Genomic DNA, 23,409 nt, shown 5'->3' on the forward strand with positions numbered 1-23,409 from the left:
CTGAAGAAATTTGTCCAGTAGATCTGCAGGAGTAGTAATATTTTGTGCTCCTTAAAAATGTATTGTGCCATTCATTGTAGTTTTTAAGTCTCAAAAACTCACAAAAACCCATGTATCAAATATGATACGCTTGGCTTTAAAAGGTTAAGAAGCCTGAAAGAATACAGAGGAAAGGCTGAGGTATCGCAGTTTACACAAGAACTGAAGTGAAAATCAGTGGCGAAAAGGATTTTTTAGGGACTGGTGAATCTGAGTTTTAAATTTTTTGAGTCAAATAGTCAGAGAGTTACAACAGATGGTGTCTACAAACATCTGTAAAACACAGTAGACACTCTGTCATCATTTTCAGCTACATGTCAGGTAGTGATTTTGGGGCTCTCGTCAAAATTGATGGACTTATGAACACAGAAAAATACAGTCTGAATATAGCTGGTCATACCAAATAATGCCATTCATCCTCATTAGAATTGCACAATTAGTGTTCTAAATTGCCCATAAGTGTTAGCGTCTATGTGTTAGCGCTGCGATGGGCTGGTGAGCTCTCCAGGGTGTACCCCGCCTCTCATCCTATGGCAGCTGGGATATGTTGCAGAATAAGCCTAGAGAGCTACCAAAAAGCCACACACACAGGGAAAACATGCAAACTCCACACAGAAATCACTGCAGCACCCTTCTCCTTCCTCTTTTTTTTTTATTCATTGTTTTATTAGAAGTATGGTTTAGACAGTCAAGACTCCTTCAGGAAAATTTGCTGATTTGCGCCCTACATTGCTGTACATAAAATATTTTTCTGTACTAAAATGCTGTTAATAGATTTTAAGCTGAAAGGAGAGAGCTGTGCCTATACATTTTAGTAATGTCCTCTTAAATTTACTGAGCTTTGTCCTCACTAGCCTTTCCAGTAATTATTCTCAGTTCATGACACTTCTCAAATATCAGTATCCCTGATGGAATGGCTGACTGTGGCTTTAGGTTCTGTTTTCCAGCTCCACAGAAGAGGCAGGTGCTTTGTCAGTGTAATCCATTCTGACAGCCTGATAGTTTTCCATTTCCTACCACCTCATCTACTCTCTGCAGAGCTCCACTTGAGAGTTAAGTAACATGTTGTTCGGGGTTGACATAATTGGAGCAAAGGATGATAATTTCTTTAGAAATGTTGCTATTACTGGTGGCGAGCTGACAGGGGTCTGCATGCGACATGTTGCAGTTCAGCAATGATGTGTCTCAATGTGCAAAGGTGGGCATTTTTTTCTCTGCCGTTCACTCTCGACTGCAGTCCACCTAGCGGCTATTTAAGTGCTCCATCTTCAGCCGTTTCAAAGTCAGAGGAAGGCAGACTTTGGCGATTTGGTTTCTCGCATTGTGAACACAAGCCTTCCTCTACTGTGCATGCAATGATAAAGTGGGACTACATCAGATTATTTTTTGGAGTTTTGGGATTTTGTGCTGACAGATAATCTTTGGCTTCAGGAACGATTCACTGTTTGATGTTCACTCTGCTTCACTCAGTTGATCCTCAAGCTTGTAACTCATTAGATAATGAAGAACAGATGGATTACACATTAAGTATAGTGTGATTTGCATTCAAATGTGGCATACTTCCAACTGTCAAAGCTTTTGTCAACATATTTTGCTGCAGGACTATTTAGAATAAATGACTGTTGGTGCAGCAGATCAGTCAGAAGCTCCATTAGAACTTGAAATTCTGAAACAATTTGAGGCATTTTAATTCTGTTACAGTCTGGTGGTTTTTTTGCTGCAAAAGCACGATTCTTACTTGGATACCAATAGTAATGATAGACGAAAATTAAAAACAGTAGGAAACATTTGCTTCAGCAATTTTGTCATAAGTGTTTGCATAAGATTAATATCCCTAAATTGTTACAAAATCTAGAGTATACTTCAGACAACCCCAGAAGAACTGTTGAAAAGATGGCTTGAAACTGCACTGATCAGTATAGCCAATGAGGTCTTCAATGATCTAACGTCACACTGCACTGTGAATGGTGACATTGTTACCAAAAATTGAGACAAAGAACACAAAGAATTGTGTACGTTAATACTGATGTACCACAGGGATCTCTACTTGAACCACTTTTGTTCTGGGAAATGCAGATCTCCATGCCAACAGCACACAAACAGTCTTCTCTTCTATTCCTCCTGACTCCTCCCATCTTATTGGAGAGTCGCTTGTCAGAATTTCGGCACTGAGTTTGTAACACCGCCTGCATTTAAAAATAAAGATCATATGTTTTATTTGACATAGTCACTATATATCCAATTCAGACAATGGTTCTATATTCATGACAGGAATTGGTGTTCAGTTGCTAGATTCCTCCCACAAACATTGTTAGTTTCTTCCTCCAGTTAAGGGTTGTTTGGCTTTTTCATGTATTGATTTTTAACTGTTAATGGGAAATAAATTTACTTAAAACTCCCCAGGCTTTATTAAGATTTTAAAATATGAAAGTTGATGATCTTAAATTGCCTTTAAGTATGAATGTGCGTGCCCTGTGTTAGGCCTGTGACAGACTGGCCTAGGGTGTGGGTCTAGGGTGTACCCTGCCACTCGGCTATACTTAATACATAGACTTGATATCAGCCTCTTGGCTGGGATAGGCTCCAGCCGTTTTGAGAGAAAATGCCTTGTCAGAGGTCTGACGAGACGGGCAAGACTGCTTCAAGCTGAAAGGACATCACGTGTTACAACGCGGGTATGCAGAAGAGCTTCTCTAAAGAACCAGAACCTTTAACCTTGAAGCTCGTGGGCTACAGAAGATAACACCAGGCGTCACTGCTGTTAGCTAAGAATAAGAAACGGAGGCTAAAATCCACATAGACTCACCATAATTCAACAGCATACTGGAAAAATGTCGTTTGGTCTGATGAGCCTTGATTTCTGTCACAAAATACAGATGGTGGTGTCAGAATTTTGAGTAAACTATATACACAATATGAAAGCATGGATCCATCCTGGCTTGTACGAACAGCTCAGGCTGCTGCTGGTGGTGATGGTGAAACCACACCACCCAATAACATAGCTGAGGAGTGCATTTCGTTATAGGTATAATGCTTCAAAGGTATGCGGTATACAGCAATCAGCCATCATCATTTTTCCTTAAACTTTTGTCATATAGAAAACTTAAGCACAACTATTTTGAATACACATTTCATGCTCTTTCCTCTTCTGAACAGACTAATTCAGAGCGAGCTGCACTGACCATTACGGTAATGCTGAATTGCTCTGGAGTCCATTATAAAGTAATTTGAAGACTCGCTTAATGCCACGTTAAATGCCACCATCAACACGTATCCATAACACACATTTCCATTTCATATTAACACATTGTATTATTGTTATACACCAGGCATTTTTTAAACAGCAATTTTAGTTTTATTTGCCTAATTTTGCCTATAAATATCTAAATGCACTTCTGTATTTGCCAGAGGCTTGTATCCAGCACTCACCACTTATTAAAAAAAATCCATTAAAGAGAGCTGAGAGAGACACTGTCAACATGACTGAAACCTATCAATTTAAATGGCAAGTGTATTTCCCCTGAAATTACTCCCTAACACCTCAACATTTTTATAAGAACTAATTTCATTCTGTCATTAATCAATATCAACAGGCCATTTTATTTTTATATGTGACCGTTTTCTACAGATCCACTTGTGTTTTTGAGTATGTGTGAGTGAGGTGACGTTTTTGTAACTTCTCTCTCTTGTAAACGATGCTGCACATTTCCATTAACACAGCTGTAATCAGTATTTATCTGGGCACACTGGGAAGACTAACCGTTTCCCAGGTGAATGCTAATAAGATGATAATAGAAACATACTTAATCTACTCTAGCTTCTTTTTACACACCAAAGACTGGCTGTTACTTAATTTATCTAAACTTTGTATGTAGCCTGATTGGTAGAATGTGTGTTTGTCCTGTTTGCTCTGTTCCTAAACGAAACGAAGCTTTAACTCTTCAGATTTTATACCTGGTTTGTTTAGTTTTATCAGACTGGGCCATGTTCCTTTGTTGTCTGGAGTCATGCTCTGCTGCAGACCAATACAATTGGACAAAGATTCTTTTCCAGGAACAGTTTTTGGTTTAGTTACAAACTTTTTTTAAAACCCAACTACAAGGCACTCTTTGTTAGTTTCCTGAATCAAGGTCTGAGTGCACAAAGTTTGTTGCTTTCCTTGTAACTGAAGAGAAACTTTTTTTTTTTTAACTTGTCATTTCCTCTCCAGGCACCGAAGAGACCAAACATGAGTATTTATACTCTCACCTGTGTGGCCTGTTAGAAAGTCCAGAATCCAGTCAGCAAGAACTTAACCAAGACTGATTACATCATGTGGTTTAATCGTGCTAAATGCCAAAGAAAATTTGATAAAGAAGAGTTTGGCATGACATCCCGCTCCGTCCATGTGTTTAAGCAGCAGGTTAAAAATAGTTTGCTGTCTTCCACTTATCTGTTGGGCCTATACAAACACTGTGGAGGGTCCTGTTCTCTTTAAATTGATGGTTACACCTGCTTAGTGTTCCACAAAATCATTGACCACAAACACAATTGCTCTACTCATAACAAAATAATTTCAAAGTGAAGTTTTGAAATAAATGAAAGGTTTTTCTAACTGATTTATTTAGTTTCAGAACTGAAGGGAAGGATTTATGATGCATGCTGAAGTCAGAACGTGGTTTCATTACAGAAGTGAGAGTGCAATATTTACTCCATTAGCAAAATATGGACATTTTTAGGTTCTGCTGAGTGATTTTTTTTAGTTTCAGTACAGTTATTCTAAACTTACTCACTGTGCATGTAGTTTACATGTAGAGTCAATACACAAGTTATTGATTATTTTCATCATGTTAACTGCAACAGGAGGTGATTTCCCTGATTACAGAGGAAATTTCTGTTAATATCTGGGGAACCAGATATACTTGCGCCACTTACATTGAATAATTGGGTTTGATTTGGAAAGAAAAACTGTTGCTATTTGTATGTTTTTTAAGAAAACAGCTGGAGTCTATAACTTCAGTATATCGAAGTTCAGACATGCTTGGCGTAAGCAGACAGTGAGAACTTCAGACAAAAATAGCTGATTAGCCCTGGTTGAGAAGGGAATTCTTTTGCATGTAAATGGTGCTTGTGTATCATCCATCAGTAATCAAAAGAATTTGGTCAACAGAAGCAGAAAGCTCACGCATCGTTCATGTATTCCACGCAGGCTCCATCACCCCCTTCGCCCTCAGCTAATGAACCAAAGTATGAGAAGCGCTGGCTGGATGCCGTCTCCCTGCCCTTGTTGATGGCCAGAGTCTCCAGATACAAAGCTGGCAAAGATAAATTAAGGTAAGGGTAATCCAGCATGATATAATTCACCTCCAAGGCGCACAGTTCACTGAGCGCAGTTGTTGGCTTAGCAAGCACTTTTCATTTAAGCGGGACGATGTTAATGCCAATATCTATGCACAGGCATAAACGGCTTAAAAGGTCACTGCAGCTACGAGGCTGTGGCTCAGAAGGTGCGACTGAGAGGACACTGGTCGACATTGTAAATGCTTTTGATTATTATACCCGTCCTTTTTTGTATTGATTTTCTTGTGCAATGTAATTTCACAACAGTTTTTTTTCCACAGGCTTTTTCAATCAGGCTTTTCAGTCATTTCGAAACTGTAGTACAAAATAAACCTACGAGGCCTGTTGTTTGATATTGTTTCACATCTGACAGTCATAACCTATAGATGCCAAATGGCAGGCTTGTATAAACTGCTGAAATGCATTGATTTTTTTGCCCTTTGTGTAGCAACCATTTCTTTCAGTTCTCTTTGTGTTTCTGTGTGTTTTCTGTCATTTGAAGCACTGATTTATTTGGGTTTCTGTTTTTGGAGCCATCTCCTCTCATATATGTAGAATATTTCTGCACTGGGGGAAAATTATCATTAGCATCTTCACAGTAATTAGGAAGTTGTATCGTGTTGAATTTTCAGGTATCTACCATAAATCAGTTGTTAATATGAGAGACTTTTTTGGGTAAAGTGATCGGTGCAATTTGCATTTGCTGCTGCTCATCGCAGTCCCAGTCACGGGGACAGCAATCTAAGCAGAGATGCCAAACCTCCACCTCTCCAATCCAACCTACTCCAGCTATTCTTGTGGGACACCGAGATATTATTATGCCATCCGAGTGACACAATCTCTGCGGTGTGTCCTGTGTCCGCCCCGGGGCCCCCCCTCAGCAGGACATGTCTGAAGCACCTTACATAGAGGCATCCGGAAAGCATTCTGGTCAGATGCCCGAACCATCTTAACTGGATCCTTTCAGCATGCAGAAGTATCCCCTCGTCTGAGCCCCTCCTCTGGCATAGAGCTCAACACTCTGTGTCTAAAGAAAAGCCCAGACAGTCTTCGGACCAAGATCCTTTTTTTCTCCGCTTGTATCCATGATATAATTTTTTTCGGTCACTACCCACAGCGTGTGGCTGTAGATGATGGAACATGGATGCACCGGTAAATCAGCAGCTTCGGTTTAATCCCGAATTCTCTTAACATTCAGGCCGGTACAACATCTGCATCGCTGCACCAATCCATCTGTCAGTCTCCCCCTCCCTCAGTCCCTCACTCATGAACAAGATATTTGAACTCGTCCACTTGGGGAAGAAACTTGGTCCCAGCCCAGGATGCATTTACCACCTTTTACTGCCTGAAAATCATGACCATAGATTTGGAGGTGCTAATTTGCATTTCACTCAAATGCAAACCTCCCCATTGCAAACTGGAGGTCATCATCCATGTAAGGTAATTAACTAGCTTTAGCCACAGCAGAGTCTGGATATTTACATGCATCATATGCAGATATCCATATTATTTGTAGCCTGTAAGCAACAAATAATGTGAAACTGCCCATACAAAATTCTATTTCAAATCAATATAGCATCTATATCAATTTATCAAGCAATATATCAATTAGTATATTAGTGTAACATAGTGTCAAATCACAAATAAAATATTCTTTTTTTTGTGTTAGGTAAAAACAGCAGATTCTATAAGTTTGAACAAGACATAGTTGTCTATTTAAAGAATAAAATAACTGTCTGTTAAAGTGATTATTAGAGATATTGATAAGAAATGAGCTGCTGTAGAAAATGCAGATACAAAGTTAGTCTGGTACCACGAGTTTAGGTGCTTGAGCTTGTGCTCTAAACAACTATTAGTTACCTTTTTCATGAACAGGAAGCTTAATAAAACCTCTAATTTCTTCCATTTAAATGGCTTTTCTTTCAAATTGGAAATTATTTACCTTAGTCCATTTTCCTTATCATTTCCTCCACTTGTGCTGAGCACTAGTCCCCACAGGGTGTGTCAAACTGCAGAATTCAGAAATTGCAGGTAGTTAACGATAAATAAATGATGGGACTCTGCTCTGCTCAGTTAATTAAAAATGTTTATTAAACTTGTTTATTGGACTCCACATTGATTATTATGTCGTTTCAAGCCTTAGGCAGCAGCGAGTGATAAGAAAATTGTATAAAAGTGCTACACTGTGGTTTTTCCCTCCCTCATGTTCTCCTGTGTTACAGGAAGTGGTCAGCACATAGTTTAACAAAACTTTAGCTGGGCTGATTCTCACATAATTTAAAAAGAAAAAAAAAATCCTGCACTGGAAAACAAAAGCATGCTGAAATAGTAACGGAAGCACTCGAAATGGACAACCATATATTGGAAAGTAGCACACACAGTTGGAAAGCTGGAATTAAGTGTTTAAATTTTCCTAAATTACTTATTGAACATTGATCTAAATAGTCTCTAATGTCCTGTCAAGTTACTAATTCAATGGTTTCCAACATCTTTGTTTTTTTTACTCATCCTAACAGATGAACTCAAGGTCGTCTCCATTAGCACCAAAAAGGTTCATATTTAAATGTGTAAACCTTATTTTATTACAGAAGTGAAATAATTTAGATGACTAACTACTGTGAGTCTAAACTGCAGTTCATAATTAGTTCTAACCAAATAAGATTTCATCCATGACCTATGTAGTAACGCTTATCTAATCCATCCTTTTATATTGTAAGTCAGTATGAAGCTCTAGAAAAGGTGCTGCTCCTCCTCGTGTTAGAGCCACACCAGCTATCATGCCGAGTACCCACAGACCTGTGGGGGCATTGTTACGATCCGGAGTTGCTGCTGTTGGTCAAGTCCGAGTTCAGCAACACTAAAAAAAATTAGGTCACCTGACTCCTGACTGAAGATCAGCAGTTTTTTGCTTGCTGATGGCATAGATTCATGGCAGATTTCATCATCAGGCTCCAACTGTGACATTCAGGGAGACAAGTTCTTTTTTTTACACATGCCCACCACAGTCCAAACTGTAACCTCAGTGGCAATCTTTAGGGATGTTCTGCTGAAGACTTTACTCAGTGGTTCAACTCTCCAATCATTATCAATACTTAAAAACTACTCGGCAAAAAAAAAAAAAAAATGCAACTTGGAAACTCAAACTGAAATAAATCTGACGTTGGAGAGGCGAGTCAAGGAGGCCATTTATGTAAAAAGGAACAGGCCTCTCTAAGAGTACATCTTTCAGTGCAGTGATTGCAGCCATTTCCCAATTGTTTGTACTCATGGACATTGATTAATGGTCATGGCAGTTTGCATATCAACAACGATGAAATCTCAATGCTCATTGTTATGCAGCGGCGCTGGTTTGGATTGTTATGCATGTGTATTGTTTATAAGGCTGGGGAAACCTGCAGTCAGCTGGGACTGTATAAGTCACTTAGATGAGTGAGGAAATGTTTCCCCCCACTGAAAACGCTGCATCCAGATAAGCAGAATCAACTTTCTGGGATTGCATAAGCTTATTATAAACAATGCTACAGTGAATGCTCGCCTTTAGCTAAAGGCGGTCCACCAAAGTAGTCTTGTGTATGACTTCTTTTTTTTTTTTTTGGCCGGGCACTGTATATTGAGATCAATGCATTACAGTATTAAAGGAGACAGATGTTTAAAAAAATCAATTCATCCGTCTGCCCTGGTGGGAAGTCTCTGGGCTCCCTGTGAATGACCAAGCTCTTTTTCCTAAGGTGAGTTTAAACACTCCAGATAAAGTTCATTTGTGGTATACACCAGAAATGGAGAATTATTTTGTCAAAGACATAACAAATATTATAATGAATTCATTTAAAGAAATGAGGACGCTTTCATATTTACACTGTAAATGTTGCATCTAAGATTTGGCGAATCAGTTTGATGCTGTGGCTTCAAAGTCTGTAAAAATCTTAAGGATGAAAGAAAATTTGACATTTCAAAGTAAAAAATATTTTTGTAACTCTAAGATATCCTTATTAAATATATTCTTTATTGAAGTATCGCTTGATCAGTCCAAAGTACAGAATCTGCGGCACAGTTCGCAGCAGGAGGCGATGTGTCTGGAGTTGCCCTTTACTCCTAAATTTTATATTTGGATGAAGCAACAGTCCTGCAATACTAAATCTGTCAAATGCTTAGTCCAATCAGCAGTCCAATGATTGGTAAGTAGGACCAAAGAAATGTATTGAGGAGATCTGCAGCTTGGTGACATTGAATGTAATAACCTGATGCTGAATCTGAAATACCAGAGTCCAGTCAATAGGGAACCCTGCAGGCAGTGAGCAGGTCAATATCAGAGTTTACACTGAAAAAAAATGTGGGTCTGTTAGAAAGCACAAATATAGATCGGATCAGTGTGGATGCGAGGGCCACAGCCATGCTTATATTATCCACCTCACATCTGACCTTATTATTCATTTACACACATTTACAACAATAAACATGCATATTGCTGTTTTTTATGTTAATCATTTGTTCCTCTCAGTAATTATCATGGCCATGGAATAAAACACATTCAACAGCAGAGAGCTGACGGGGGTTTGATTTGAATTAGTTTAGCTTTGTGCTTAGTTGCGTTTGCATTTTGTTTACACTGTTTGTTTTATTGGGGTTAGTATGCGAGGTCTCTCAGGTCATTTTGACTGGATAGTTTGTGCCTCGTTGCCAAACTCCAGTCGATGATAAATAATAAAAGACTGACTACCAGTCTGGATCAGGATGTTAAAGTCAGCAAGTTCTCACTGGCCTGGTGACCCATTATATAATTTTTTAATGGTTACTTATTGTTTTTATTCCATCTAAGAGAACAGTGCCATCAGCTACGGATTGACTATTAAACATTCCTCGTATTCTTATATTAAACGTTAACTGGCTGACAGATGCACACTGTAGCCCAGGATTAACACTTGCATATGAAAATGCACTGATAGGTCATTCATGTCTTTGAATCAAAAATCTGATTCAGGGTGAATTTCTAACTTGGCAAGTCGCTCTGATAACCAGTTTTTGAGTTTTACTGACGTCAGAAATCAGAATAAACTTTGCCCAAAAGAAAACTGTCAAACACCAGTAAAAACCTTTCAATGAGATTAAGAATGCTTTGTCCAGATCTCGGCTCCCTCTTATTTCTGACTCTCTGAGCCGTCCACCACTCATAAATGTATTTTTTTTATTTAGATCTACAAGTTTCACTGTGCAGAATGAAGTGCAGGTCATCCAAACAAGGTTGGTCTGTGCTTAACTAAAAGTTGTGTAACTACGAGCATAATGTGTTGGAGCCAGTCATTGCTCAAAGAACATCTTGTAACCAACAGCTACAGTACACGGTGTACAGAGAGAGGTGTTCTCCACTTGCTAACATGAGTTCTTGCAGAAGAGCAAGACTTCCAATCACAAAGCAGTTCTGTCCATTCGGTTTTTCTTTTTGTTTTGGGGTTTTTTGTTAGGCTTTTTTTTTTTGGTAGGTGTATATGAGGAGTCAATAAAAACAGCGAAAAAGCCGCCAAATTCACAACAGTGAAGCGTGGTAATCACTGCTGTAAGCGAGAGAAATGTCAGGTGTCCAAGCCTTAAAAAAAACAAATATCCAAATCCCCAAATTAAAAGCTGAATTAATTATCAGAAAATTAACATTTGATTAAATGAATAATAAGGTGCAGCACTCATTTTTCAGTTTGGCTCACACAGACCTGGATGGGGATAGCATATTTAATATTATCCTTATTATATTTTTACTTAGTTACATGCATATATCCTGTAATGTAAGAGTAGGTCCTGAGATGATTTCTATAAAGCTTTTCTAATATCTCATTCCCACTTGGAGCATGAGGATTTTCCATTAGTGTTGATGGAAAGGTGTTGACTCATGGTCTCATTTAAAGTTGATGTGGACTCTGCACACTGTGGTGGATTTGTATCTGAAAGTTTAAACAATGCTCTAGTGGTCCTTGTTAGTACATGCTGTATGCTTCCAGTTGGTATGCCAGATACTTTTTCAAAGTTTTACTCTCAAATGCTAAATTTAATTCTACTCTTAACAAAATGTTTTAAAACAAAGCTACACAGAAAACTAAAAGCAAAGAAGAGCAAGCCTTGTTTCTTTCTTTTTGCAAACATTTTTTCAGTAATACCGAGGTGTCAGAGATGTCCCTCATCGTGACGTAATGGCGTATTATCAGCCTTTTGTTTAAGCTATCAAAATGGATACATTTGAAAGGGAGGAGACCTTGCAGATTAGCAGGGCTTTGTCAGCCACACTTGTGTTAACAGCTGGGCTTTTTAAAAAATTCTAAAAGCAAGCAATTATGTACTCAAAGTGTTATGCATCAAAGTTTCATCCTTGGCCAGTGTGATGCAAGTGCACTTAATAGGTTTGCAAACAGTTCTTGAGAAGGTACTCAGAAACATCACAGAAATAAAGGCAGTAACAAATATTACAGTGTTTTATGATATCATTTAGAAAATTTGCATGAATTGTCCCTTTTAATTCCTTACATGACATAAGAAGTGTTTATTTTCCAAAGAAAAGATGCCAAGCAGTGTGCAAACCTGCGTTAGGGGCTCAGAAGCTAAATACAGGTGCAATTGAGTGACACTGATACAAAGATGTGTAGTTTGTGTGTAGAGAATTGTTTAAGATCCTGATGACACAGCACCATTTGACAAGGTAAAAGTACAGGTAATTACTTGCAAAGAAAAGCGTCTGGACTTCTTTAAGTTGCTTGAAGACGTTTCGCCTCTCATCCGGGAAGCTTCTTCAGTCCAGACGCTTTTCTTTGCAAGCTCCTTTGACTACGATGACCTGGATGACTGAGAACCTTCACAGACATACAGGTAATTACAGCTGCAGTTGTTTCCCTTACACTTACATATTAAAGAGTCAGTCAGATAGAAAGTTAATGCAAGATTATCTGGCACAGCTTCCCGGTGTTGTGCAGCAGACAACCATAAGAACAGCACGAGCTTGTGCAAACAGTGCACTCATGGGTGCTGGTGCTCACTGTTACTTGCTAATCAATGCAGAAACAGGCAATCGTGTGTCTGTACGGGGAAAGCAAGACCTCGTGGTGGAGGCGCAACTGCTCACTGTTTGTCATTTAAATTTTTTGGCTAAGCTTCTTCTTAGTAGTTTCCAAAGGGGAATGAAAGGTCACTCAGGTGAACTGAAGCTTAATGATCATTTCTGTGAGAGGGATTTCCAGCAACCACGCTGGGACGGCATCTTTTTGCACATTAGAAATAAAAGATATCACTACTGAATACCCAAAATATCTCCAAGGTTCAGAAGTTCATAATAAAAAGGATGCACTAGACCACCGTCTTACCCATGCAACACTGTAATGCATGCGCCTGACACTGAGTACATAACCTTGTCTTTATCACATCACCAGCATTAGTAGACTAAACATATTGCAAAACTACTATTAAACAAATGGATGGGCTCCAGTTGTTCAGTAAAAGTAAATCCAGCAGAAAATACATGCACCAAGTTAACATTTTCATATATTTTTAAGCACTGTAGCTCAAGCTCAAGTCCAAAGAGATGAATGTGTTCCCAGTATACTTTCAACTCTGTTATATGCTCACCGTTTTGTGCAATTTACACTTTTAATATAGGGGCACACCAGCGAAAAGTAAGGCTACTGTTAATTAGATAAAATTGCCATGGATTTCATGCCTGCACGCTACTACCAAGAAAATGACTATGTAGCCAAATGACCATTAAACATATTGACTGGTAGTTGTGGGAATTAAACTGGGACAAAAATGGGGGTTTAATTTCGTGAAAATCACAACTTTAATTAAAGGAATATTATATTGCACTTTAATGATTCAAGCTGGGTGTTTGATCAGTGTCATGGATTCAAAGTTGCACTCACATCTATGCATTTCTTGGTAAGAAATCAAAAGCAAACAAGTTTCTCTCATTCATTATGCCGAGAATGAAATGCCCCAAAGCCTGCTCATTTCCCTGCTTCACTAATCAGTAGCCATGGCACATTTCCCCTCTCTCTGCCACTTGTACTATATTGAAACTAATGGCTTGATTCCCCCAAAAACAGTTTCTTCCTGTATATTCTTCGTGTGTTATCCTGCGTGTTGACTGGGTGATATGTCCATGCTCTGTCTCAGTGGATTTATTACTGCCTAGTCAGCAGGCAAGACACAATAATTTGTGCCGCTGGGAATGGCGCAGATGTATGAAAAAACGCACTCTCCCTAGATCCCATCTCTCAGCAAGGATTTTTTTGTTCTGCTCAGTGAAGGTGGAAGGGCTTTAGCAGCTCCTCCTGACAGCGCTGTTCTCCCTACATTGAGCCGCCAGCTGTCCGTTCCTTTGATTAAGCTCTGCATTTTCAACTCCCCATTCACTGCCCTTTCTCTCTCGTATCTGCCCTTGTGCTGCATGGCCTCTAAAGTTTTACGTCATTTGAAAGAGATCTAATTGATATACCGTTTTATTTATTTATTTTTAAGGTGAGCTCATCAGCTGCTCATTTATCCATGCAGTACTCACTGAAATGCAACTAGATGCATTTGGCAATGCTTGCTCGAAAAACAAAGACTTTCTGAATATCCATTAGTGATGCTTCACAGTTACACAAACCACAACACAAGGCAAATTTGGGTCAGGCACTGGGACAGAAAGAATTTGCACCCTTGTTAAATCAAAAAAACGACATTCCAGTCCAGCCAAAATCACCCCTGGAGAGTCACTGGGTCAGTACACAGGCAGCGGAACATAAGATTTTAACAAGCCTGTTGCAGATACAGTATAACAGTCATGCTCAGAGGATTTGTTAGGAATGCTGACTTTGTATAATCTAACCTCGAGTAGCTGCTCTGTCTGTGCGCGAGGATGGAGTGTTTGGTTTAGGAGCTGTCTAAGAAGATTTCCCTCTTCACACTGTGCGTTGGAAGCCTTTTATTGTTTCTGTGTTTATCAGCCTTCATCTCACGTACCTTAACAGCATCATCCTGCTGCTGCTCAACACTTCTCAAAAATTCAGGGTTTTTTTTCCCCCTTCTTTCTAATGTTGTAGATTCTCCACTGCAGTGCCTAAAATTGCTTAACCATCTCATATAACCGTTTTTCCTTGGCAACCATCTCCCAAGCTAAAAGTATCAGCATCGTACGAATGCACTGAAATTAAGTGTCAAAGCTTTGCATTCTGCTGATGAGCGTGATTCCCCTCAGATGACCTCATCAGAACCCCATCAACAGAGAAACTTAATTGTATTTGTAAAAGAATGCCCTTGACTGCAAACCACTCCAAAGTAACAAAAGAGGTTTTAAATACAGGCCTAAATAAAGGAAAGGAAATGAAGGGACACGTGAAGCAAATTTTTACAGTTAATATTCTCACTTTACTCTGTAAATGGTTTGTGATTGGTGGCTTTCTCAACCTTAACTGCAGTATGTTATATTTTCACATCTATTAGCTGGTTGGCGGTCATGCCGGGTGCTCTCTTCATCCTATGGAGTATATTTGGGTTGGGTAGCTGGTAATGACCCTACATCTGTCCAGTAGACCAATTCCACAGCAGTCATTTGACAGAAAATCGTAGGAAAACATAAAGCACATGTTAGTAATGACATTAGTGAAGGTTGTGTTCTGTTCGAACCTGAGCCCTAATAATGATAATTATTATGATTATTATTACTGTCAACACTCTTATCTCATAAGGGCTGCTGTGAATAAAGCACGCAAATATGAATCTACAGCTAGCTTGACTGATTTGGCAGAAGCAATGGGAAAATGGCACAAAGTTGCCGCTCCTAGCTAAGAAAGAGCTGGGAACAAAATTTCTAACAAAATGAGGAAAAAAGTATTTTAAAAAAAAGAAGTCAGTTTTAGCAAAGTTTACAATGAGAACGGGTGATGGTCCTGGTGTTTGAATTTTACCTCTGGACAGAGCCAGATTGGTACTTTGCGCCCATCTCCAGGAGGTTGTTTGTCCTCTGGGCAGCTTTCTCATAGCGGACCTCTCACCTTTTCATATTGTAGCAGCTAGTAGCAGTTTCTTTAAACATGTCCATAAAAAAGATAGCTGCTGCTTGCGTCACTCATTGGTTTTGAAGCTTTAACCTGAACATTACAGTCATCAACATTTTATTAAAGTTGGGCGTTTTTACATAGGAGCCATCAGATGATAACAACACTCTACTGCATGTAAAAATGCATCTATTAAGGCTTACAGACTATAAATTCACAGTTTGACGACTCAAGCTTCACTTGTTCAGTATCAGCATTGATCCTCTCGTCTCTGTCTTTGCTCTACCAGGTTCAACTGTTTTGAAGTTTTTGCCTTGGATGGAGCCAGCACCAATATTCTTCAATTTTGCACTGCAGCAGAAAGCACAGACTGGCTCCAAGCAATATCCACAAATATCAATGACTTGACGCAGGAGAATGTGAGTCCATTTCTAAACATTAGAGGCTTGGTCGGATCTTCCTCTGAGTGTGTACTAAAAATGAAGGTGAAAAGAGTGATTCGAATGCTCTCGTGTTTCCATAAAGTTTAAAATGAATGATTTACACATGCACATTAATAGTTTCACAACGGGAGGAAGGAGGGAATCACAAAACTTGACAAAATTCAGGTTGTGAATTATTTTCCACTTTTGATCTGCTCAGTAATAAAAGAACCCTTGAAACTGTTTTGCCCACAGTTGTTCCCCCCATCACACATTAACGTAGTTTTAATAGACCCTTCCTGACAAGCACTCATTGACTCACAGTGGCACCTCTCCCCCTCTACTGACACAAAAAAAAAAAAGAAAAAAAAAAAAAAGATGCTCTTCGATACCTAATTAATGACTGCTAAGTAGTCATTCGGCGCGTGCTCTGCTCGCTCTCATTTCCTCCTATTTCACTTTGATTATCACGCTGATGATGCGAATAGTTTTTGGTGAGGATGAAGACTTACTGTAAGCCCGTGCTCATCGATGGCACAGCTGCCTTTTTTAAAAAGTGTGATTAATTCATGCCTGCATTCACCTAATTACGGACGTGCAGCGTGATTGCTAAATGGCCAATCAGGATGTAATTGTGTTGCCACCTTGGGAGAGAGCGGAACTTTTGTTTTAATGACCTACAACCTTTAAATAGACTCTTTAACACTCTTGGGGTCCGTCGCAGACATGGTGGAAGACTATATGATGCTCTTTGATGTTCTTTTAGAGGAAATAGAGAAAAAAATATAAATATTTGGGCAGCAGCTTGCTGGTATCTAATAATATGAAGATTTCAGGTGACTGTGAACTTTTCGAATGTAGCTCAGGTGGAACAAGCAAGTCGCGAGCCCCATGCTGATTGTGATATGCTGACACACCAGGTGTGCTTTCAGTGTGAAAATGCTTTGCTCTGGTTTGCAGCATTTTTCCTGCTGAGTGATAACCTCTGTGGCACATTTGGAAAATGCTTCTCTTTTTCTGGACCTATATTTTCTCAAGGTGGTCTTTAATTGACATGCACTGTCATCCAATGACTTTAAAATGGGTCTGCTATTTTGTGGATTGGTGGGGAGCCAACATGTCACTTCAGAGAGGCGTTTTTTCATTTTCCTTTATTTCACTGATTTCATTTATTGTGTCCATGAATTTATTAGATTCATTTGCAGGAAAGCATGTTTCCCAGGCAGTGCTGGTAACTTTAGATGTTTTTATTACCTCATTAATACGTTATAATGCATTTATATTTGCTACTTAATTTATTTTTGTTTGTTTTTTTTGCTTTCCTGAGCAGTTTGTGTGATGTGGTGGTGTTCACTGCCCCGCTAGAGAAGGCTACTGCCTTCATATAGTTCCATGGGGCTACATGGACTTTAACAGTGTTTACGATGGCCATATGTGTCACAATAGCATTTATATTAAAAGACTAAATGAGTCACTTAACCTGTGGTTTTAACAAACAATCTGATTTGTTTATTTATAATAAGTTCTGTAGCATTCAAGTGGTTAGACCTTAGCTTCTCTTGACACCCAGAATGTAAATAGACATGTAAAAACTGGTTAGAATTTGTAAAAATGCACAAAAGATTTGAAACTCTTTGATTCACAGCTATTAAGGGTTCAGAATGTTTTTATGTAATCTGAAATGTAAATATGTTTTCTAACTGTATATCTGTTTAATTTCTGTTTCTTTTAATAGATAAAGATCATCAACAAGTACTGCTCTTCAGATGATCAAGTATGTCATTATTTGCCAACTTGACATAAAAACACATAATTTTTGTATCTTTTTGAGAACAGGTGCTTAATTGCCAGAAGACCAACAGGCCAATTAAATTCCTTCTGACAGCACACCTTCAGACCACGAAAGAGGCGAAAATCAAACTGAAATTGCCGTCCAACTGCTTGGACGACACTCTGTGAATGTGTATCCCTGCTCTATGAGCAGAAACCTGACATGTGTGAAACAGCCTGTTGAAGTTAACTCAAATATTTTCCTCTGACCATATTCTGGGTGTGAATATCTATTTTAGTCTCTAAAGCAGAGGTCTCAACTGCAGACTGCGATGTTTTAGAAACAGCACTTCTAGCCGTTACATTCATCTCACTTAACACTCGTCCAAAGCTCCTTTTGAACGGCCATAACAGCGTTTCTAGTTATTGTCGTGGCCTTTTTTCTTTTTTTATTGTTGTCAAGTTTTCAATTTAGTTACTACTGGTGAGCACATTCCTATGAGTATACCAATGTATCCCATGTTGGCAGTAACTTTATACACATGTCTATTTAAGTTTTTTGTGAGAAATGTTATAAATGTGTATAAAATGGCATCGTCTGCATACAACTGCAGCTCTGTGCAAAATCATCGGGGCAATATGAAAATTCAGTTCAATTTGTCAGGGGAAAAAAAAAAAGTAGAACTTGCTCACTCGAAACTTTACTGCAGGATTCTTTAGATAGAACGTATTGCCAGCAAACAGTCAAGGCCCGAACTTAGAAATCAGTGGACGTTGTTAACCACAGGATACGGGAGTGTAGCTGATAAGCAGTGCTTGGGATTTTCTCTGCTTTCCTCTGCTTAGATGAGACTTCCAAGTCAATCTGGAGTAGATAAAAGGAAATTGTTGCAGTGCAGCTGAGACTGCAGAACTGTATTGAAAAGTATCGTTTTAAATGGATGTTTTCTGAGCTGCGTCATTGGGTCCCCCCCCCCCCATTCACTTACTTTGTCAGTGCACTGTAGACCATTCTTTTCCATTTTCTTAGTAAGAACATATTTTTCATTGTGTGTGTCTTTTTGTGTATTATCCATTTATTTATTTCAAATCAAATAATGAAAATGTATCCTTCTGAATCTCTGCAGATTGTTCACATGGGCTGGGCATGTGAATGCCCCGAGGGTAGCGCTCCCGGTCGATCTTCAACATTTAAGTTCCTGGCACTGCGAGGACCATATTTTTATATCTTCAAAAGTCCGCCGGTAATTTGTTTTTTCAATTTTCCTATTCAATATGGAGAGGAAATATGGAGGTACATTTCTGTGGTGGGTCAGAAACCTGACTAGAGTTGGGCAGGTTTATAAATCATTTCTTCTAAAGTGAATCATAAACAAAATAACTTTCTACAGCTGGCTTTTAGAAAGGAGGGGTTGTGGTATGGTGCATATGTTTGGTGTGGTACTGGATACATGTAATTAGCAAAGGCAACAGATAAAAAATAAGAACTCTCGGTCCTCATGTTCTCAGTAGATGAAAAGCCTGTTGGTGTGGAAGTTTTGAAACATAAGAAAACAATTTGCCCTCATTTTGTGTTTAATATTGTTGTGAGACCTCTGTGTCATCGTGTAATGTTGATACTTACAGAATGGTTTTTTACAATAAACATGTAATATCAGAATAACAGAAATGACAGTTGGCCATTATATTGTTTATAGTGCAATTCCTCTAGTAGTTTATATCAGAGGTACAGAATGGAGCATGCGGCCTTTTATTCTGTCCTTCTCTGTACCAGAAGTTCTGTTCACTCGTTGGTATAAAAACCACTGGACACTAAAGTGTCTTTTGTCCTCCATATATAATTTAGAAAGTGTTTCTGGTTAATCACAGTTATTCAGTGGTTTTTCTCCCGAGGTAGTGTGTGCACATTAATTGTGATTTAGGTTTTCGTGGCCTTCCTGCTGGACTGTGTCTTTGTTACCCTTTACACAACTGTACACAGGAGAAGCTAATGTTCTCTTTGATGGTTCATTAGTGTAGCAAACTTTGGTGTGCATGTATTTGCTCTGTTTAAATTCAGATTGTCAGAGACTTTCGATCTCTTCTTAGCTGCAGTTTGAGAACAGAATCCAAGCATTTCCTGACCATTTTATGAGGATGAACGAAATAATAATGTCTATTGACGACAGTGGCTGTAGGTGAACAAATACAGTGCAGCATTTCTTCTTCAATATTTTCATTTCAAATTGCTCATTATTTTGAAAGAGAAAATACTGTAAGAGGGGGAAAACATTTTGTAAAAAGCTTGTTTTAAGTCAGAAAGAAAATTCTCTTGCTTGAACAAGTTGCAGCAAATTAAAGTTTTTCCAGGCTTGAAGTGTGCCAGGCAGGCACCTGTAAGTGCAAACGTCCCGAGAGGAACTCCAGGTATTGCAAGCCTTAGGTCTGCTCATATCTACTTATTACAAATACTGGATAACATTTCAAACCCAGCAGACCAAAATAATATGAAGGGTCTTACAAGAGGGCGACCCCCATCACCAAGATCTGCAAAAGCAGATCTCGTATCCAATCTTGTGAAGCCATCTTACACTTCCTGAGAAAACGGCATGAGTGTTACCCAAAAGTGCAAAAGACCCCCCAAAAAACATCTCATGCATGTTGAGTGCTGCTCTTTTATGCTTGGTGAGGACCATTCCACATGTAAAATGCAGTGGTGAGTGAGAAAACAGTTATGATAAAAGCAGGTGGAACAGCTTCAAGCTGAATAGCAAAGCAAATATACATAAATAATTATATTCAAGAGCAGATAAAACTAGATTCCTCAAAGATCTTACATCTCGTAAAAAAAAAGAAAAAAGTGTGTTCTCAAAATCCAGTTTTAGACCGTTTTTCCTTGGTGGGTGTTCCACATTATTATTTAAAAATGAGTATAGCATTGAGCTGGGCTCCTAATAATATATATTAACAGTTTAAATGTTACAGTCATGAAGAAATTTGGATATGAATAGTGGGCTGAAGATTCTCTGGTGACTTTATTAATAGAATGCACCAGGTTTCATTTTAGTTTAGAGCAAACATTTTAATTAGAGATGTGTGAAATGTATCAAAAGCAGGCTGTAGATTTGCAAAGAAGATATTAAGGAAAGAGGTAGTCGCATATAAAAGTAGCGCCATCTGTGTTAACTTTAGTTTTTGGTGCCAGAGATAAATTTTATGGTGAATAAAAGAGGTCCAAGACTGGATCCCTGCTGAACACCTGTGCAAACTACAAGGACATCTGGGCTCAAGTCTTTGGACACCGAGTACAAATTAAACATGGCCTGTTAATCTGCACTGACTGAGCAAAGCTTTTCTAGTAGAGTGTCACGATACTGAATTAAATGCTTTTGAGAAATCCACAGAATAAAACAAAGAACCTTTAAGATGGTTAGGAGTCTTTATATACGCTTACCTACTGCAACCGATAACTTAAAAATGAGCTATAAGAAGAGCAGTTAGCCCAGCACAGAGGCAAAACAGGCAGAGGTCCAGTTTAAACTGACAACTTTACGACATATCTTATCTCTGCTTATCAATCCAAAAAAAAAAAAAGAAATAGAAAACATTAGAACATATAGAATTAAAGATTTTATGGTTTTAAAATCTCTTCGAATAAAATTAAATGATAATTGAAAGAATGGAAATCAGATTTAGCTTTTCTAATAAGTACAAGACAGTTTTTTCTTAGTAGCTGAAACTTTGCAGATAGAAGATTGTTAGATATTCAAAATCACCAGTCTGTTCTGCAATGAGAGCATTGTGGAGGAGAACCAAGGATTATACACAGATATATTCTGAAAATTTTAAGGCGGCATGATTAAGTACATATTAAAATTTGTGACGTGATGAAAGGTAGGTCATGATTGGAAACGTTTTCAATTTAATTGAGGTCAGAGTGCTGCTGTTCCTTAAAAAAAAAAATCTTTTTATTAAGATATTTAAAATTCAGTTTATTTATAAAATGTAGAAGGTTGTTAGTCTGAAGGTCAAACATTTTTCTGTCACATGTAGTTGGGCACTGGTAGCTGATGTATCCAGAAGAAATTGCACTAGTGGGTTATTTAAGTGGGTTATTTGTTCAAATATGATCTGTCATGGTTGATCTAAAAGGAATGCATTTATTTGGACATGTAAGGCTACAAATCAATTATTATATAATAATCTCTTGTAATGTTGTTATAATGCAGCAGAACGTTTAGAGAGCAAATCTAAATTCAAGTCACACTCAATAACTTCCTCAGAACTAACATGTAATGGCAATACTTCGGCAGTCTCTGACAGGGCTGAACTGCTTGCAGCAGGAAGATGATGAACTCCAGTAACAGTAAAATGTGCACTACCTCCAGGGGAGTCAATAACAATATATTCAGTAGTCTGATAGCCAAGCAACATTAACAAGGCAAGCTTCTGTGTAGAGCCTTTGACACAGTCATACTGCACCTTGGTGTTTTCCTGTCAATGCCAAAGACATGTAGTAATCCCAATTTATGTCCACATGATTGACCTGGTTAGGCAAGTTTCAGTAAGGACAAAAATTCACTTATGTCAACAAAATGCAATTTCTGTAATTGTAAGGGGCTTCTCACAGCTCACTGAACTGTACTGAGATGTCATTTCAGTAGAGATAAGATCTCTCTCTCGGGAGGCTGTGTATTGATCATTGAAAGATTATTTAATTTAACTATAGATAAGGTGGGTCAGAAGCTAGAGCGGGTCAGGATAAATGAGGATTCCTCCATTCTGCATGTCAAAGTATCCTTGAGCAAGGTCCTGGATCTATCAGAGTCGTGACTGGGTGAATGAGGCTTGTAGTAAAAAGTACTGTTAAACTAGGAAAAGTGCTAAACAAGTACCAGTCCACTGATCTGGATTAATAACTACCTAATAGCATTTCACTTCTGTAATTCTGCAGGAACACTCATATCAGTTGCCTTTCTTCTGATATGCAGCCTTCTTCAGTGGCCAGCTGTATGGACAGTATGAGTCCTGCTAGCTTCCTTTTTTCCCCCCTTTTCCCGCCAACTGGTACTCAGCTGTATGAGACACTTTTCATATTTACAGCTAAATCAACAAGTAGGTCGGAGAGACCATTACCTGACCATGAGATGAGAAGCTTCTTCCTCCCGCACGCTGAAGACATGCATGTAAGGTTATTTGGTGACTCTAAATTGGCTACACATGTGAGGTTGATGGAGTGAAATGTATAGAATAAAAGTGCTATATGAACATAAGCCTAAAGTTCTGAGGGGTCAGTAAGATGACAAAAGCATTTATATGTGGATATTACATAGCACAACAGCCAGTATTGCTGCGTCTCTGTACTCATTAGCACACTGACAGCATTTCCATGCACTGGATATCTTAAAGAGCTCTGCTAACCTTGCCCTTGCTACTTGACATCCCACTGTCCATTTGCATATGTGCAGGAAATTAAGCATTTCATCATCTATGCAGATGCTTTCTGCAACTCACGTAGGCACACTGATGCATTCCTTTTGACTTCCATCCTCTGCTCGAGTCTCCAGACTGGCTCCGTTTCTGTGTCAGTTTACACGGCTGTCTGAACAGTGCATTTTTACAATTCTCTCTGCACACTGATGCTTTGTGTTAAGATTAGTGATGGTCACCCCAGCTGTTTGTTGAAATGGCAGGAACAAGAGCCTGGCCTTGTTTAAACTACACTTGCTGATACCATCAAACAGGCCTTTTGTTGCAACCTGTGCGTCATTGTGCTTGAGGCATCACTACAGGAAAAAGAATCATAACCATCAGAGATTTTTAGTAACACTGGGTGAGAGGCCTCTGGTCTGGTATACTCAACCACATAT

The 23,409-nt window shown here is 38.7% G+C and overlaps 1 protein-coding gene across 3 annotated transcripts in view; it reads left to right on the top strand.

The window, feature by feature from the left end:
* The window catches only part of sntg2 (syntrophin, gamma 2), a 109,992-nt gene that overhangs the window by 56,334 nt on the left and 30,249 nt on the right, over nucleotides 1-23,409 (top strand). For all 3 annotated transcript variants that reach the window (XM_040023622.1, XM_040023623.1, XM_040023624.1), the window contains 4 exons: nucleotides 5,228-5,352; nucleotides 15,658-15,787; nucleotides 17,526-17,564; nucleotides 18,688-18,804. In XM_040023622.1, coding sequence (XP_039879556.1) covers nucleotides 5,228-5,352; nucleotides 15,658-15,787; nucleotides 17,526-17,564; nucleotides 18,688-18,804 — 411 coding nt within the window. The remainder of the gene's footprint in view (nucleotides 1-5,227; nucleotides 5,353-15,657; nucleotides 15,788-17,525; nucleotides 17,565-18,687; nucleotides 18,805-23,409) is intronic.

This window comes from Simochromis diagramma, unplaced genomic scaffold (genome assembly GCF_900408965.1).
Source record: "Simochromis diagramma unplaced genomic scaffold, fSimDia1.1 OVJJ01000303.1, whole genome shotgun sequence".
Classification (NCBI taxonomy): domain Eukaryota; kingdom Metazoa; phylum Chordata; class Actinopteri; order Cichliformes; family Cichlidae; genus Simochromis; species Simochromis diagramma.